The sequence below is a fragment of the Amblyomma maculatum genome, chromosome 1 (genome assembly GCF_055883805.1).
Source record: "Amblyomma maculatum isolate TAMU_Amacu chromosome 1, ASM5588380v1, whole genome shotgun sequence".
NCBI lineage: Eukaryota > Metazoa > Arthropoda > Arachnida > Ixodida > Ixodidae > Amblyomma > Amblyomma maculatum.
In genome coordinates, this window is record NC_139344.1 from 128,264,174 (window position 1) to 128,276,888 (window position 12,715).

The 12,715-nt window shown below is 40.0% G+C and overlaps 1 protein-coding gene across 2 annotated transcripts in view; it reads right to left on the minus strand.

Moving 5' to 3' along the window:
* Cad74A (cadherin 74A) overlaps positions 1-12,715 on the minus strand; it is a 103,631-nt gene extending 90,916 nt beyond the window's left edge. The window contains exons 1-12 of one of the 2 annotated variants that reach the window (XM_084588977.1): positions 12,231-12,715; positions 11,618-11,742; positions 11,439-11,528; positions 11,140-11,339; positions 10,927-11,016; positions 10,730-10,828; positions 9,810-9,944; positions 9,600-9,728; positions 7,994-8,072; positions 5,064-5,209; positions 4,570-4,758; positions 3,815-3,982 (exon numbers count right to left, since the gene is read on the minus strand). In XM_084588977.1, the coding sequence (XP_084445103.1) occupies positions 3,815-3,982; positions 4,570-4,758; positions 5,064-5,209; positions 7,994-8,072; positions 9,600-9,728; positions 9,810-9,944; positions 10,730-10,828; positions 10,927-11,016; positions 11,140-11,339; positions 11,439-11,528; positions 11,618-11,684 (1,392 nt within the window). In that variant the 5' untranslated portion in view covers positions 11,685-11,742; positions 12,231-12,715. Of the gene's footprint in view, positions 1-3,814; positions 3,983-4,569; positions 4,759-5,063; positions 5,210-7,993; positions 8,073-9,599; positions 9,729-9,809; positions 9,945-10,729; positions 10,829-10,926; positions 11,017-11,139; positions 11,340-11,438; positions 11,529-11,617; positions 11,743-11,845; positions 12,000-12,230 lie in introns of those variants that run through there. The other variant, XM_084588976.1, reaches the window with a different exon arrangement.

The window sequence follows — 12,715 nt, forward strand, 5'->3', positions numbered from 1 at the left end:
CAATGAACATACAGCAAAGCTAAGTAGTCAATAAACAGGTTTCTGTTAAGCATAATTCAACACACTCTGGAAGCCTGTGTGCACTATCTATATAGTACCTTGTTGCCCAATGATGATTCAAATTTTATGAGCACTACAGCACCATGTACCCCTATAGAACACCTTCACTGCATAATAAGGAGCACATATGCTCAGTGCAGAGCTAGCAGGACAAAGTTTACATAAGAGCCTTATGGAAAGCCAAATGACAGGAAATTGAGCCACAGCAAAGCACCCATGTTTCATATCAGTAAATACTGCTCACAGAGCAGCATTAAATAAAAAGTTTTATGCCCACTTACAAAGAAATCAAATATTCAGCATAAATAGGAACAATGATAAAAATATTACCCCTTTTATTTTAGTAAGAGATCTTAAAATATTTATCATACAAATCTAACACAGATCATTATAAAAAATCATATAAGAAACACCTTACAAAATATTATTTGCTAAAGCCTATAATTTTAAAAGCTACTAGAAGAAAACTACAGAACCAAAGAAAGCACTATATGATTGCTTTACTTATCAAATGTTTATGCAAACAATAATCATGCTATTTTCATTTTACATATTATGTACGTACTTTTGTAACTAAGTTGAACCCTTTATAAGGAACATGCACTGGGGAGCAGTTTTTGTCTCTTATATGAGAGGTCCCTTATAAGCAGGGTACCACGTTCACATTTTCTAACCATATGATATTTCGACGTAGGCATCCTACGGCTAAAATATGCAGAAAAGAAGGCTATAAACTGTTGCAAAAGCGTATTATAACTTTAATTTATATATTGCATTTTTTGGGGGGACCACCACACACTGACTGCACCTTGCAACTTCCTTGCATTTATTTACTGCTGAGATAGTTGTAAATCTCGCTCTGCTTCATGGCTGCATTGATGCTGTTTAATGTTATGTTGAGAGCTGACGACACGGACCAGCCCAGTTGTGAACAGGAAAGGAACTAAAGTTTATTCAGGATTGCTTGGTTTACTGTTGCGTAGGTGGCGCTGGCTGTGGTGCCTTGTTAGGAGTGAGGCGGCCACGTAGAGATGGCGCGACAAGATGAGAAGCCGAGTTGAAGTTGTGCGTATACATAACATTTAACACAGCCTCTTCCAGCTTAAAAATCAGGCCAAGAGCCTCATGGCCACCGTGCCAAAACTGTATATGCTGGCGAACTGTTTTTGCAGCGACTGCAAAGTGCAATCGCGATGTGACGTGGCGCCGCAATTAGCAATTTGCAACTAAGTTATGTGTCTGGGTAACACTACAAGAACTCAAGTCAAAGAAGTGTCACAAAATCATAGAAGTAGCGAAAACTATAAAATATTAACAGCAGAAATATCACTCAGAAATTTACGCTTGTTTAACAAAGAACAACAGCAGCTGTGAGTAATAAGTCTGAAGGGCGCTACTCAGACGAAAAATAAATGAAAAGCAAACGAGGCAAACTGGTTGAACAGCAAACAGAGCAGTTTATCTGTCCTTGCCATAGCAGAACAACTTCTGTTCTTATGTCATTTGTTTTGATCTTGGCTTGGCTATGTTTTTCTAGGCACAATGGCCTGTTTGCTTTCTTTGCATTTACCAGATAGATTTGCCGCTCATACTGAAATGCAATGTAATACACAATTTCTGCTGTATTCTTCAGACTAGTGGACACCACAACTATGGTGATTCTTGATAGGAAGCTCTACTAATTGGAGAACCTAATGCACGCTCCCAGTAGGCTCGTGCAGATGCTCGTATGTGCAGTCGCACTTGTGGTCTTCGTGGCAAGCCTGAAGAACTTCTGTGCATTGCATTCCTACTGCAGACACTTCTTTTAGTCGTTTCATAGCTGACTGACCTGCTGTTTGTTTGCTGAAATTATAATTAATAATGACGGCACAGGCGCGTCTCTTTTCTTTTGTTTTCACTGCAGCTGCAACTGAACCTGGCGATGGATGGTGCCGCATCCAACGTTAAAATGTCTGTTACAAGCAAGACTGAGTACCAAATCTTAAAGCTAATTTGTCCTTTATAGCCAATCGTCTTCTACATCCAATGTCTGTTAAAAAAGAGGCCCAATTAATGAGTCATAGGGCGGCCAACCATTTGGGTGAATGGCGTCTCTTATACTCGATTGTCTGTTATATCCATGTCTCTTTTAACGGGGTTCAGCTGTATACCTAAAGTGCACTAACTTACAGAAAGGCAGGAACCATTTATTAGTAAAATTAATACCATGCACCGTTTTGTTTGTCGGTTGGTTGGTTTGGGGGATTTAATGCTCCAAAGTGACTAAGGCTATGAGAGACTCCAGAAATTTAAACCACCTGGGGTTCTTTAAGGTGCACTGACATCGCACAGTACATGGGCACCTTGCATTTCGCCACCAACGAAAAGCGGCCGCCAAGGCTGGGATTCGATCCCGCATCCTTGGGAACAGTAGTCGAGCACCGTAACCACTCGAGTAGTAGTCAAGCGCTGAAGGGGCAGGTTTTTTTTGTCATTTGGTAAATAATTACTATTGGACTGCACTGAGCAGAAAGTGCACAGGTGTTGGACTTCCCAGTTATTATTTTTTACATAATTGTGGACCTTTCATGGTGCTTATTTGGAGTGCAATTTTTTCGAAAGAATATTGTTTTTGACAAATGAATTGCTGACCCTTTTTGGTAATTTATAATGGCAATCCTGTATGGTCAAAAGTCACTTGGAGTCTATCTCGGCATTTTCGCCAACATAAGCAGGCTACTTACCAGTAATTTAAACGCAAATGGCAGTACTTGGAGCTACGCTTGTACAATGAATTGCTATCATCACTAAAAAAGTAGTGCACGCTAACTGAGATAGTCAACAGCCAAAAATGTGAGTAGAATTTTACTTCTGAGAACTATAGTTGACATTGTCATACTAGACCGAACGAGACGGCAGGGCATCACATGGTCTGTCTGCTGATGGCAGCTTATGGAACTTGCACACAATAGTCGCAGTAGCCAGACCATGATACTTTTTTTAAGCCCACACTCTTTGTGTCAGTGCCCTCAAGCAGGTGGTACTGAACCTGGTTAACTGACCAACTGCTCCAAGCAGATGCTGATGGCGAGCAAACAGTGCTTAACGACCAGGTACTGAGGAGGTGGTGCTCCCGTCTTTGAAGGTGTGTAAGTTCTCAACATGCTCCAGGTTTCTCTACTTCTAGGTAATTTTTAACTTTGGCTGAGTGTTACTCTTTCTCAGCAGCTATGCCTTGCATGCCAAAGATACTAACCTTCTTTGGTTAAGACAAAATTTCTGAACTTTTCGATATACTTTTATTGGCTCTGATGTCCAACCACCATAAAAACACAACCACATAACTAACATACCAGTAATAATTAACATACCAGTAATAATATGGCTCTGTCTTCCAAATCTGAGGCCATTCAGTACTCTAAACAAGCACTATTACTGCATTTGACCATGGCTTTTACATGCTTTCATTCATTAAAACTGCTATACAGTTAGTAAAAAAAAAGTGAGATGCACACTTGTCTACCTTCTTGTAAATGACGTAAGAACAAGAAATGCACTTGTTTATTCTAGGCTAGGCTTTCGCACACAATGACAACAGGAATATTTCTACAAAGCGACTGCCTAAAGTTTTATAATGACGCAGTAAGAAACAAACTGCATAATATTATGTGCAGTTCTTTCAAAATGTCAGCTATGACCAATAACACTAATAGAAAGAATGCATTACCAGTGTCAATTAAAGACTTGTTAACAGGAGGAAAAGGACACTAACTTGAAACACAAACATGCGAGCATTTTCATCTTCATAGTCAAGTCGGCTAGCATCCGCAACCTTGATGAGCACAGGGGTGCGGCCAACTGCTGACACAGGGTACACAGAAAAAACTCCATCCGAGTTGTTGACGTTTCGTAAATGCAGTCCAAATCTTGCATTTTCGCCCTGTGTAACGAAATAACAACCTAAAATTCTTGCCTTGTGCATGCACGCATTCAAAACTTTAAGTCCTTAAATTTCCTTCACTGACTAGCTAGAATATTTAATAATAACAATAAACAAAGATTTTACATGCACATGAAAAAAAAAAAAATTGCACTCTTGGGTTGATGCATGACAGCCTTACAAATTTCTATGCATCCCTAAACCCAACATACCGAACAAAAAAATTGAAGGAAGCTCTGAAACCTGGACCAGCTACCAAACTTGCTACAAATGTACCACAGCACATCACTTGAAATAAAGCAGCAGTTACAATAAGAACCACAACCATATGTTCCTTTAATAGATCGATTTTAAAAGATCCAGGAAATACTGCAAGTAAGCAAACATCCAAGGATCTCTGGCTTAAATGTAATAACTTAATAACTGCAACATGAGCAATGCTGCAGCCACTGTCGTTAGCAAAGGCACATTATCACTCCAGACAGCACTTATGTGCTCCAGTGCAAACAATGTTGCTTCAGCAATAGGCAGCTTTTATAAAAAACTTATCAAGATTGTGCGTAATATATAACAAAACAGCCACTTACAACATCATTGTCGTTTACAATCATGTTGAGTCCTGGGATGGCAGAGCTCTCTGGTGTGTCTTCAGATATGACCACACTAAAATTGTGGCTATTGAACTCAGGCAGGTGATCATCAGTGTCTGTGATGACAATGTTGACATCTGAGACAGCAACTTCTCCTTTTGGAACTCCATTGACCATCTCAACCGCCTACAGAAAAAAATGTTATTGACGACAACAAAGTCAATTCTTTGTTGGGCCAGCACGCTCATAAACTGCAACATCAGCAACTCATGCCTCTGCCTCAGTTTTTCATTTCTTTTTTTTAGCAATGCAGCAAACATTTATTTTTGAAATTTTTCATTTGTAAGATTGCTTTGCCACCCCTCAAAGGCAATGACCGCTTATTAGAAGCATATTTGGAACACCTGCGAGGTAGGAACAAGTATTAACCTCCTGAAGCAGTGCTTGCTTTGAAAAACTCACTTTTTGCACAGAGAAATAGTTTATGATACCTGTAGCTGAAAGCTGTAGAGCCCACCACTCTTCTCGATGTCTTCGTCTTCTCGATCAATTGTCACATCAGAAGTTTCCACAACAACATGGTGGATCCCATTATCATCAACATCCACTTTTCCAAGCCTGAAGTATCCCTTGGTGTCTAGGATATAAAAATGCAAGCAACACATATATTACACATCCAGTGAAAAAAAACATTGAAGAAGGAAATGGTAAAAGGTATGCTTAGTCAAAACGTAGCAGTTAGCCTATGTGAAATGAATGCCATAGCAAGCAGGCCTCTACAATTCACCTGAATAGAGCAAATGTACAGCATAAGGCTGCAGTACACAGTAGTTTGTAAACAGTACAACACAGCAGCAGTGCAACCAAACAGAGAGCATTGGTGATTGAAACATGTATTTCAGAAACACAAGCTGCACTAGTGTAACAATGAGCAGAAACACACAAATGCAACACGTGCATTGTTTGTTTCTGCTCACCTGTATGACAGACAGCTATCAGCCTGAAGAAATTCTTACTTCACTGCATAAAATCGTGAAAAGTTCAGGGTGTCAATCACTTAAACAAAAAAGAAAAAGCCGGACTATGTTCATGAAAATTTCCTACGGACTGTCAACTGCTAGCTGCTATTGTTGATTACACTATGACAGCACAAATATAGAAGAATGCTCCACATGTAATCACAATTCCCTTACCCAAGGCTAATTACAGTAAACAGCTAAAAAACTCCCAAAAGCACTACACATAAAGCATTTCACAAAGCACTTCATGAGCACGCACAATTCTAAAAATACTTGCAGTATTACCTGCCTGTACCAGGCTGATCCACAATACTGCTGCTCCAAGCTGATACAAATCCTAAGATGCTAGGAGATGCCACACATCATTTCATAGTTAAGGCGGTTGATTGTTACAACGAAACTTATCTTTTCTTTAATATCTGCAGTTTTTATGAGTTACAACCCTCAGTATTCACAATGGAAACTTCGCCAAAAAAGCAGTGCTGACAAGGATATTTGCAACAAAGCGTAAAAGTGAGGCAATTGCAAAAATTTTCTTAAGCTGCATATGTGCTGACTTTCTAATTCAGTTTGGCAGACCCAGAAGTCTATAAAGATAATTGTGGCAAAGCATAAAGCAGCAGCATAGATTTGAGGCCAGTTCTCAAAACTGTTGTGTTGTGTTTTATGGCATATAGGCAACTAAGGTCAGCCGACACCAAATACAATGTTTAAAATCTCTGCCATGATTAAAGGGATGTGAAGAGTTATTACAAAAGTATTAAAGCAAGTGTATCAGAATGACAAAAAGCATGCAGTAAAACAAGAATAAAAAATGCAACCAGTAAGGAAACCACACAGCATTAAACACCTACACAGCAGAAGAAAAGCCATGTTGCACTGCCTATACTTGTAAGTACAAACAGTGAACTTTATACTTAATACACGGTTAGTAAAGCAAAGACTGACAATACATTTAAAAATCCTTAGCAAGTATACAGTAGCAAAATCAAAACAAAGGAATCTAGGTCATTAGCTGCACAGAACTCACACTTCAGTCACACTCCCTCTCTACAATAATTACCCGGTGAATCTTCAGCTGGAGTGAAGATTGCTGGAAAACGTATCAACAATATTAGATATGCGGATGATACCACTTTAATGGCAGAAAGTGAAGTGGAACTCAAGAGACTTCTGATGCGCGTACAAGAAGAGAGTGAGAAGTTTGGGCTTAAACTGAACATTAAAAAGGCAAAGATCATGGCGTCTTGCCCTATCAAGTCCTGGAGCATCAATGGACAAGAAGTGGAAGCTGTGACAGATTTTCTCTTCTTGGGCTCCAAGATCACCTCGGAAGGAGACTGCAGCCATGAAATTAGGAGACGCCTGCTTCTGGGAAAGAGAGCAATGGTTAGCCTTGACCGCCTAGTAAAGAGGAGAGACATTAGTCTGCCAACCAAGATCCGTATAACTCGTGCTATGGTCTTTCCAGTTGTGTTGTATGGATGCGAGAGTTGGACTGTGAAAAAGGCTGACTGCCGAAGAATTGATGCGTTTGAATTGTGGTGCTGGCGAAGACTCTTGAGAGTTCCTTGGACTGCCAGAAGATCAAATCAGTCGATATTGTCGACCATAAACCCTGACTGCTCATTGGAGGGTCAAATTCTAAAGTTAAAGCTCAGCTACTTTGGTCATCTGATGAGAAGAGAGGAGTCGCTGGAGAAAGATTTGATGTTTGGAAAGGTTGAGGGTCGCCGGAGAAGGGGTAGGCAGCGAACGCGATGGTTAGATGGCATCCTCGATGCACTGCAGGTGAAGTTATGTGATGTTAGGAAGGTAGTGAGAGACCGGAAAGCGTGGCGTGACATGGTCCATAGGGTCATGAAGAGTCGGACATGACTGAACGACTGAACTGACCTTAATTGAGGATCCAGGGTAGAACCATAGAATGATGATGGCTACACGATGAAAGAGCACCAAGCAAGCGTAGAGGGAGAGGGGGAGGGGGGTGGGGGGAGCCTCAATTTGCAAGTTGAGGCAACGTTGGCTCGAGTTGAAAACTGAGGCTCCCTCCCTCTACCGTTGCTCAGTACTCTTTCATGCCGGTACCTTAATGTGATACTTCCTGCCAACTCTTCTAAATTACAATGTTAACTTTCAACAAGTAAAGTAAAATTTGCCTGCTGTTCAATTAGGCTCTCTTCTCGAGCTTTATCAGGCAAAGCATAAAGTGTGCGAATGTCCCAGAGTTTGATGCCAAGTATACAAAATGGATCCAAGAACAAAATAAAAGAAAACATGAAATGCAATTAATGCATGAATGTTCTAAATTACGAAAATAGCCTTTGAAAACTTATGGCATATACAAGGTTTGGTTTGGTTTCTCTGTACAACTAGAAAGAACAAACTAGTGCCAAACATACCATTAACCAACTTGAATGACAACAACCTCCTGAAGCCAGCATCTGCGTCGTGGGCCGAGGCCAAGAGAACTGACGTACCCTGATGAAAGCAATGAGCAAGACGGTCATTCATGCTGTTTTTTTTTCCTGTTTTAACTGTAACCGACAGAGCTTCTGATATCACGACAGACAAAAATCTCAGGAACCCAACTAATGTACTGCCATTATTGAAATAAAGCAGCTTCTGCAAAGCTGACAAGTTTTAGCCTTTGCTCCATTACCACTGTTTTTTATAATAGATATCCAACATAAGCAAAATGCTTCACGTTGAAATCCAGTAGTAAAAACAAACTTAACATTACCATATTTAACAAAAATTGCACCTATATTTATTCAGCTCGAAAGGGCACTTGATCATTATAAGCAAGAGTAAAATATCTGCCGTACAGAGAATTAAAACTATATGAACAGGAAAATAAAGCCAAGTTCAAGAAAGCAAGTACATTTTGAGCAGTGAAAGTCAGTAAAAATCTGCTGAGTCAAGATAGCAGAATGAACAATAACACTTGGAATAAAAAAAAAAAACCTTAGAATAACTGTATGAAAATGAGAAACACAAGTTAGGATTGCCCCTCAAGGAAAAATGTATTTAAAAAGTTCGAAAATGCCTTGCGGTAACACTGCAATACCCAATGGAAAGAATGTAAATCATATACAGTCGCAACGCTAAATGGCAATGAATTCACTTGCGCGATAAAAAAAAAAAAAAAAAAACTAGTGAGCATTTTGATAAATTCTAAATTCAATAGTAATGTACATTGTTATTATTATGAGCATAGTTTTTCTCATACTCAGAACATTCTTTATTTTCCTGAGCATTCATATACAAGGTACGCCAAGTTTGATTTGTGCAAAAAAAAAAAAAAAATACCTCAGAAACAATACTTCTTATATATATATATATATATATATATATATATATATATATATATATATATATATATATATATATATATAAATATATATATATATAAGAAGTATTGTTGCTGACTTTTTTTTTTTTTGAAAATTGTTACTGGTCTAACTGGTTTATGGAACAATTCCCAGTTGGTTCCCATTAAATTCCACTGGTTCCCATCGGAACCAATGGGAACTCAGTTGGAACTCAATAGAAGCAAACTGATACCAGCTGGGAATTGTTCCATAAACCAGATACTACATTTATATAAATTACACAAATAAAAAGTACAGAGACCTACACTTGGTGAACTATGTGCACCAGAAATGGTTTATACTAAGTAAAATTTAGTAGCTTTGTTCAATATAAGCTCTCAGGTCATGCACTAACATCATGACATTTTTTTTTTTTTTTCGACAATGCTGATGCAAAATACTGCAGCCACCAATAATCTGGCTGCACACTCATTATGTTCATGAATGCATCAACACATAACTGGTATACAACAGCAACTAGGTGACATTATATACATGAATGTCAGTGCAAACTATGAAATACAAAGCTTTAAGTGTTTACCACAATGCTCTAAGTTTACCAGAGCAGCTCCCACAAGAAACTATTTTTACTTAAATGCAAGAATACAAATAAATTAGAAATTTCGTTTTTTACCTCAGGGCTGTTTTCAGCAACAGTGACAGAGTATGAGTCTGCCACAAACACTGGTGGCTGATCCTGAACGTCATTCACCTTGATAATAACGTCAGCTGTAGAATTCATGCGATTTTCCATTGCAAGATCCTGAAACATGAATGAGCATGACTTACCAACACTGTACAAAAACTGACCATGCTTCAGAAGGATTCAGGTCAAGGTACTAACATTTGCAAGTAGACTCATAACATAAGTTGTCTGCTCTTCATAGTCAAGGGGGTTCTTCAGTGTTATTTCTTGAATGAATCGCCCCATCCCGAGACGAACTTGGTTGAGACCAAAGAGGTCACATGCTACTGGGGTCTGAAAATAAAAAAGAAAGGACATACAGGAACTAAAGATAAATACTATTACAACAATTCTGTCTTGTAAACAATAAAGCAGATTTAAATTTGACACTGCACAACCAAATATTCAACTAATGCTAATGCAACCTTGACATTAGAGCCAACAAAGTGGAGATGAACTGGCAGATGACAGAGCAATGCAAACGGAGCTGACATTTAATAGCAGAGATCTAAAAAAGCCATTGAGCTTTGAAATATCTTTTTTTTTTCTTTAACTACGCAGAGCAAGCATGGCCAAAAATATCAAACTGATAAATACATATTTCATAGTCCCAATGATAAGTTGATAGTGTCCATTTAACTAATTCTCCAAAAATACATTCAGTGAACAATCCCGAAAAACATTTTGAAGCTGCTGTCCTTTAATATATAAAGCTTATCCTCTTTCCTCGGCTATGCTGGTGTGCTGGAAGGCACTGTGTTTCGTCTGTAGCAGCATTTGTGCATTACCAGCAGTGTTCATCCAAACATACACAACACACACACACAAACACAAACACACAAGACATATGTTCTGTGTGTTTTCTGTGTCAATTATGCATTATGAATGTGTTCCATTCCCTTTTAATATATATTGAAATGTACCATTTTTTGTAACCCTCCTCACCTAAAAATTCACTGCTAGTCTCTGAGCCATTTATACACCAACAAAACACAAGCCTGGTGCACAATAATACTTGTAAGGAAGGGTCAGGTGTTGACATCAAAAATGTCGACTAAATTCCTTGGGTCAACACTTACCAAATCTCTCTGGCATGTAACTTCAACATCAGCATTGATTCCCAAGTCAGCATCAGTCACAACTATATTTCGGTAAAGGGTAGTTCCAACTTGAGTATCCTACTCAAGAAAAATAATGTTCACATTAAAAGTCTCCAATGAATATGCACTTAACAGCTGAAATGTAAGATGTTGCCAGAGACACCAAGTCAACTCACCTCATCAACATGAAATGTGTAAGGGCCATTTTCAAAGACCGGAGGGTTGTCATTGTAGTCGAGAATGCTTATCTCCCTTTGTAAGGAAACCTGTAATGCCAATAATGAAGGCACCAAGTCATAAAAGCACCATTAATGTCCCTTTCTCACCATTAACTGCTAGCCAATGTCTCCAAATGTAAATTGACTCCCAACATTATTTACTTCACTTACCGTATTGGCTTTCTGACCTTGAATCTTTTCATCAGTGATACTTATGATCACCTCAACTGTGCTTTCTTCTTCCCTGTCCAATGGTCTTGTCAACCTCACAACCCCGGAGTCTTTATTTACACTGAAGGTTCCTCCACTGATATAGTAGGAAACCTTTGTGTGTTCTGGATCTATGGCCCTTAATGTATAGACAGATGCACCTAAAACGAGAAAGTTGTAATATTACCTCTCTAAAGCAGTCGATCGGTAAGCACTTGACTAGACTTTAGCTTTACACAATAATACTGAAAGGAGCCTACCAACTGGTGTATCCTCACGCAGAGAAAATTTTTCCATGTTTCCACCGACTAGAAATTCTGGAGGGGCATTTGTTTGACCTTGGCATTTGCCTGAAACGGCATAAAGGTAACCAGCCATATTAGTCATGAGACGTGAACATGTTGTTTACCGCTTTCATATTCGACCAAAACAGTCTCACCTATAACTAAAAATATGGTCAACCACCTCCATATCAGAGGTACCACGAACGACGAAGCCTCAGTCATTCTGTTGTCACAGAGCTTTCCTACTGTTCATGTCCTTGCATTCGTACCATCACCTCACCTGCAATGATATTTTGACCGCGCTGCAGCATTACTTCAACAGGTCTCACTTCAACAAAGCGAAGTTCGAAAAAACAGAATCCTTGCATGGCGCGGCCGCATACCAAACTCAGGATTGCTTTCTGCCAGACGTACAGCAGCAAAGAAGCCAAGGTTAAATAGGCGCACGTATGTTTTTACGTGGTACCTCTCTCTTTCCTTGCGGTGCTGCGCAAAACCGGTAATTTAAATCTCGCAACAGCCAGCGCGGGGCTGATGTTTTTATGTCCATGGTTTAAGAAGGCAAAAAGACACAAGTAAGCTTGCCGAAAATGCAAGCAAAAAAAGCACACGGAACATATCCATAGCTCAACGAAACATCGACGTGGATGTTTCGTTGAGCTGAATACTTTCGCATAACGCGCGACTAAGCACATCAGCATTCGCGGCACATTTGAAAGTGACGTGATCAACGAAACATGCATGCACGGTCGCACAAAGTGAACTTACGTCAGTCGGCGCTTATACATGCCGTCGAGTGGCTTTACTGATGCGGTGACAGCAGCGAAGATACGTATATCCAGTGGTGCCAACAATCACGGACATTCACTGACCAGCACAACCACCGACCAGCATAACGCACTGAGCTTCCGGCCGAGCTTAAGACGCTTCCATTCTGGACGAAATGCTTCTGCAGCGAAGACCAGTCGAGAAAGTATAAAGCGAGCCGTCGAGATGCGCTCTGCAGTGACGTTCGACAAAATAGCGCTGTAGACGCCTTCGTCGACTTGGAGGCGACGTCCCGAGCGCGGAGAGATGCACCGGACGGGCAAAGTGTACTGTTGCTTTTCCGTCCTTCTCGCCTGTCGGTCCTCTTCCTTCCACCTTGTGTAAGGTGAACGCGGAAACTGCGTCGCTGCTCGGAACAACCTGTGCGCCCCGCTCAGCAGAAGGGCGGCAGTTCCCAAGGCTTCCACTCGCCGCCAGTCAACGCA